This window comes from Sinocyclocheilus grahami, unplaced genomic scaffold, assembly GCF_001515645.1.
Source record: "Sinocyclocheilus grahami isolate Dianchi unplaced genomic scaffold, SAMN03320097.WGS_v1.1 scaffold202.1, whole genome shotgun sequence".
Taxonomy (NCBI): domain Eukaryota; kingdom Metazoa; phylum Chordata; class Actinopteri; order Cypriniformes; family Cyprinidae; genus Sinocyclocheilus; species Sinocyclocheilus grahami.
In genome coordinates this window covers 487,286-490,656 of record NW_015505381.1, presented here as the reverse complement: position 1 = coordinate 490,656, position 3,371 = coordinate 487,286, and the positions used below count along the sequence as shown (strand labels likewise).

Sequence of the window (3,371 nt, the reverse complement as noted above, 5' to 3'; positions counted from 1 at the left end):
GCCTAATAAATATGATTTGCAATGCTGCACTTAATTCTAGCCTACATAAGAATAACATGCAATAAATGTGTACCACTTTTGGTGGTTCTGCAGAATTTTGCAGAATCTTCTGTTCATTCCTATATGAAGTTCTGGAACGCTTGTCTGAGTTACCAACAGTAACTAAGAGGCGTGGAGCTTAGCTAAATGCCAAGAAGTTGAAATTGTGTTTTTTGTTAATGCATATCAAGCGCATTTCTACAAACCCACCTCTGTCAGCAGTTCCAGCTCATCGTCATATGTAGGGCGGCTGTAGACAAAAACAGGACGTGCCAATCCCTCTCCCACCGATGCCAATCTCATTCCCTCCTTCACCCGGTTTCGGACAAACTGGCGAGCGGAGGATGTCGAACGCAACACGGACTTCATGTATATGGATGGAAACAGAGCCGTGCTTTCAGTCCACAGCCACTTCAGCTGGTCGTTCCTGGCCACCTCCACATCCGGGCAGCGTCCCGTGTAGTTCTCCAGACTGCGAAGATAGTCGTGGTTATAGCAGTCAGGAAAGAGGTAGAAGCCCCAAAGCTGGTTTGGACGCAAGCTTTTGGCCAGCCGTAACGTCTCCAGCATGAATTTACGGCTGGACATCTCAAACTCCTGCTGGGCTACTTTGTTTATCTGGGTTTGAGTCCGGCCTGGGTTTTTCTGGGCCACTAAGAGCTGTGACTGGCTCTTGTAAATTATTTTGGCTTCCCAATTCCGTATCCAAATCGGACGCCATTCCTCCCAGTCGATCACGGCCAGGCCTCGCGCAGACGGGTCGCGAATGTACTTCGCGATCCCCTCCGGCATCTTCTCTTGGTGGTGCGTGAGGCTGGCGATCTGCGGTAGTCCACCGTTGACAGCCACTCCATCCTGAAAGTGTGGATACAGGCCCAGGCGGTCTTTGTAGAACATGGTGAGGTTCTGCTTGGTGAAGCCTTCATTTGGAGAGGCCACGATCTGAAACTGACGTAACGTCTCCAGCATGAATTTACGGCTGGACATCTCAAACTCCTGCTGGGCTACTTTGTTTATCTGGGTTTGAGTCCGGCCTGGGTTTTTCTGGGCCACTAAGAGCTGTGACTGGCTCTTGTAAATTATTTTGGCTTCCCAATTCCGTATCCAAATCGGACGCCATTCCTCCCAGGCGATCACGGCCAGGCCTCGCGCAGACGGGTCGCGAATGTACTTCGCGATCCCCTCCGGCATCTTCTCTTGGTGGTGCGTGAGGCTGGCGATCTGCGGTAGTCCACCGTTGACAGCCACTCCGTCCTGAAAGTGTGGATACAGGCCCAGGCGGTCTTTGTAGAACATGGTGAGGTTCTGCTTGGTGAAGCCTTCATTCGGAGAGGCCACGATCTGAAACTGATCGAGCTGGAGGTGGACGTTGTGCCGAGGCCTGCAGTCTTCTGTTGGGGCGTTCCAGACCAGAACCACAGGCTTCTGAGGGTAAAGAGGCCATCTGGTGGGCTTCAGATCTTCAGCAAGAGCAAGATGATCCAGAGCCAGTGGAACCAATAACCAGAATCTCCAATGAAGCTGGATCCAGTAAGCCATGACTTCAGTCATTCACAATACGGGCCTTCACTTCTGCTGAAATAAAACTAAAAAACATATTGTGTATTACAGTCCATTAGGAGCATAATTTTGTTATCTCTTTCACGGAGGAAACATAATTACTGAAGCAAATGTAACACGACAGTCGGTTTTAAATCAACAACACATGACTTGGAGGAAATAACTCAACTTTGACATTAAAAATAATAATTCCCAGAAAAATAAATCAATGAAATTATTACTTGGAGGTAAATTCTTATTCGAAACACAGTTGGTTAATATTCTAAAATGATATAATAATAATAATAATAACGGAACATTTTGGGAGTGCAAAAGTGTTTAAAACACTTAAAAACCAACATCATCCTGTTCACATTATCCACAGAGCAACAATCATGAAAAGAAAAATTACTTTTTCATGAAATATCTCACCTTTGACATTAAAAATAACAATCATTCCCAGATTAATGAATCAAAGATATTATGACTTGGAAGTGAGTTTTTATTTGAAATGAAGTTGGTTAATATTATAAAATTATATAACAAATATCCCAGTGTTACAGTTATTCCCCACTTATTGAATTTAACACTATAGAAAATATTATAAAATTAAATAAATATTTAATATATGGAAAAACAATTAATTGTATGAATTAATATTATGCACATAAACATTTGCAGGAAGCTCTAATAATCTGTTTTTAAAGAAATGTTAAATGCTATTCTTGTGTAACATTGTTTACATAAAAGCAAAACTTAAATAAAACATTACTGAGAACCCCATTAAATTTCCAGCGCTATTAAAGATCAACATCTGAGCTATAAATTGTAAAACTACAATACTTTAAATACCGTGGTCCTGAAATGCACGGTATTTCTATGCAACTTCAAAGTATCGTGGTACATATAGGCTACCAGTGTGGTCCCATTAAACTTTTTGTGAGTGTTTAATACAAAATAAAAACCAACATCAGCCTGTTCAAATCATTCATAGAGCAACAAAACTACTTTTTCATGGAAACAACTCACCTTTGACATTAAAAATTAATTCCCAGATAAATAACTCGATCCTGTGGTTGCGATGTAAAGCATTGCTGTCGCCTGTTGCCTCCTACAGAGAGTGTTGCTCCGTTCATAAAGACTTGAGACCAGGCGGACTGATGTCGCGTGAGGTCTGATCTGTCAATCTTCTCACATTCTTCATCCGAGACGCTTTTATCTTTGCGGCAGAGCAACAACTTCAAAGCGCCGCTTTCATAAGTTTCATTGATTCGGTGCAGGGGGCGTGGTTTCACTACCAGCCCACTGGGGGCGTGGTTTCCTTTATGCAAATGATAGGCCTATAACGTGATCATTGCGGGTCCAAAAAAATATTATACATGCACATTTTCATTCAGATCTAAATATGAAACTTTAAAACTTGAATCAGGTACATAATAACAAAACTACAAATAAGATAAACAACTGCAAAATAAATATTTTATAAGGAACGTTTTCATTGAATCAACATGAACGTGTATATTCGTTGAAATCTAAATATTATACAAATATTTAGCTATTAAGTAATAAAACAGTAAAAACGAAAGAAAAACAAAAAAATCACGTTTATAAAATAAACGATAACATTATACATGCACTTTTTTCCTTCAAACCTAAATATTAAACACTATACAATTACGTCAAAAAATAAAAGAAAACAGTAAAAGAAATAAAGTTATTTATTTATTTTTAAAGTGAGGGGGTAATTAAAACAAAAAAGGTATAAAATTCCAAAAAAATAAGCTCACTGTTAA

The 3,371-nt window shown here is 40.3% G+C and overlaps 1 protein-coding gene across 1 annotated transcript; it reads right to left on the bottom strand.

The window, feature by feature from the left end:
- Nucleotides 1–237: 237 nt before the first annotated feature.
- Nucleotides 238–2,857, bottom strand: LOC107595438 (hyaluronidase-2-like). Its single transcript, XM_016285842.1, has 3 exons — nucleotides 2,608–2,857; nucleotides 1,359–1,625; nucleotides 238–959 (listed from the first exon to the last, which is right to left on the bottom strand). Exons 2-3 carry the CDS (start codon nucleotides 1,588–1,590, stop codon nucleotides 238–240), a joined length of 954 nt encoding a protein of 317 aa, XP_016141328.1. The 5' UTR covers nucleotides 1,591–1,625; nucleotides 2,608–2,857.
- Between the last annotated feature and the right edge of the window lie 514 nt (nucleotides 2,858–3,371).

Bases quoted from the DNA above. Each gene is read 5' to 3' on its own strand.
- LOC107595438 (XM_016285842.1), bottom strand. From the start codon at position 1,590: ATGACTGAAGTCATGGCTTACTGGATCCAGCTTCATTGGAGATTCTGG. The intron at 960-1,358 runs GCTTCACCAAGC...CTCCAAATGAAG, and splicing joins CGTGGCCTCTCCGAATGAAG to GCTTCACCAAGCAGAACCTC.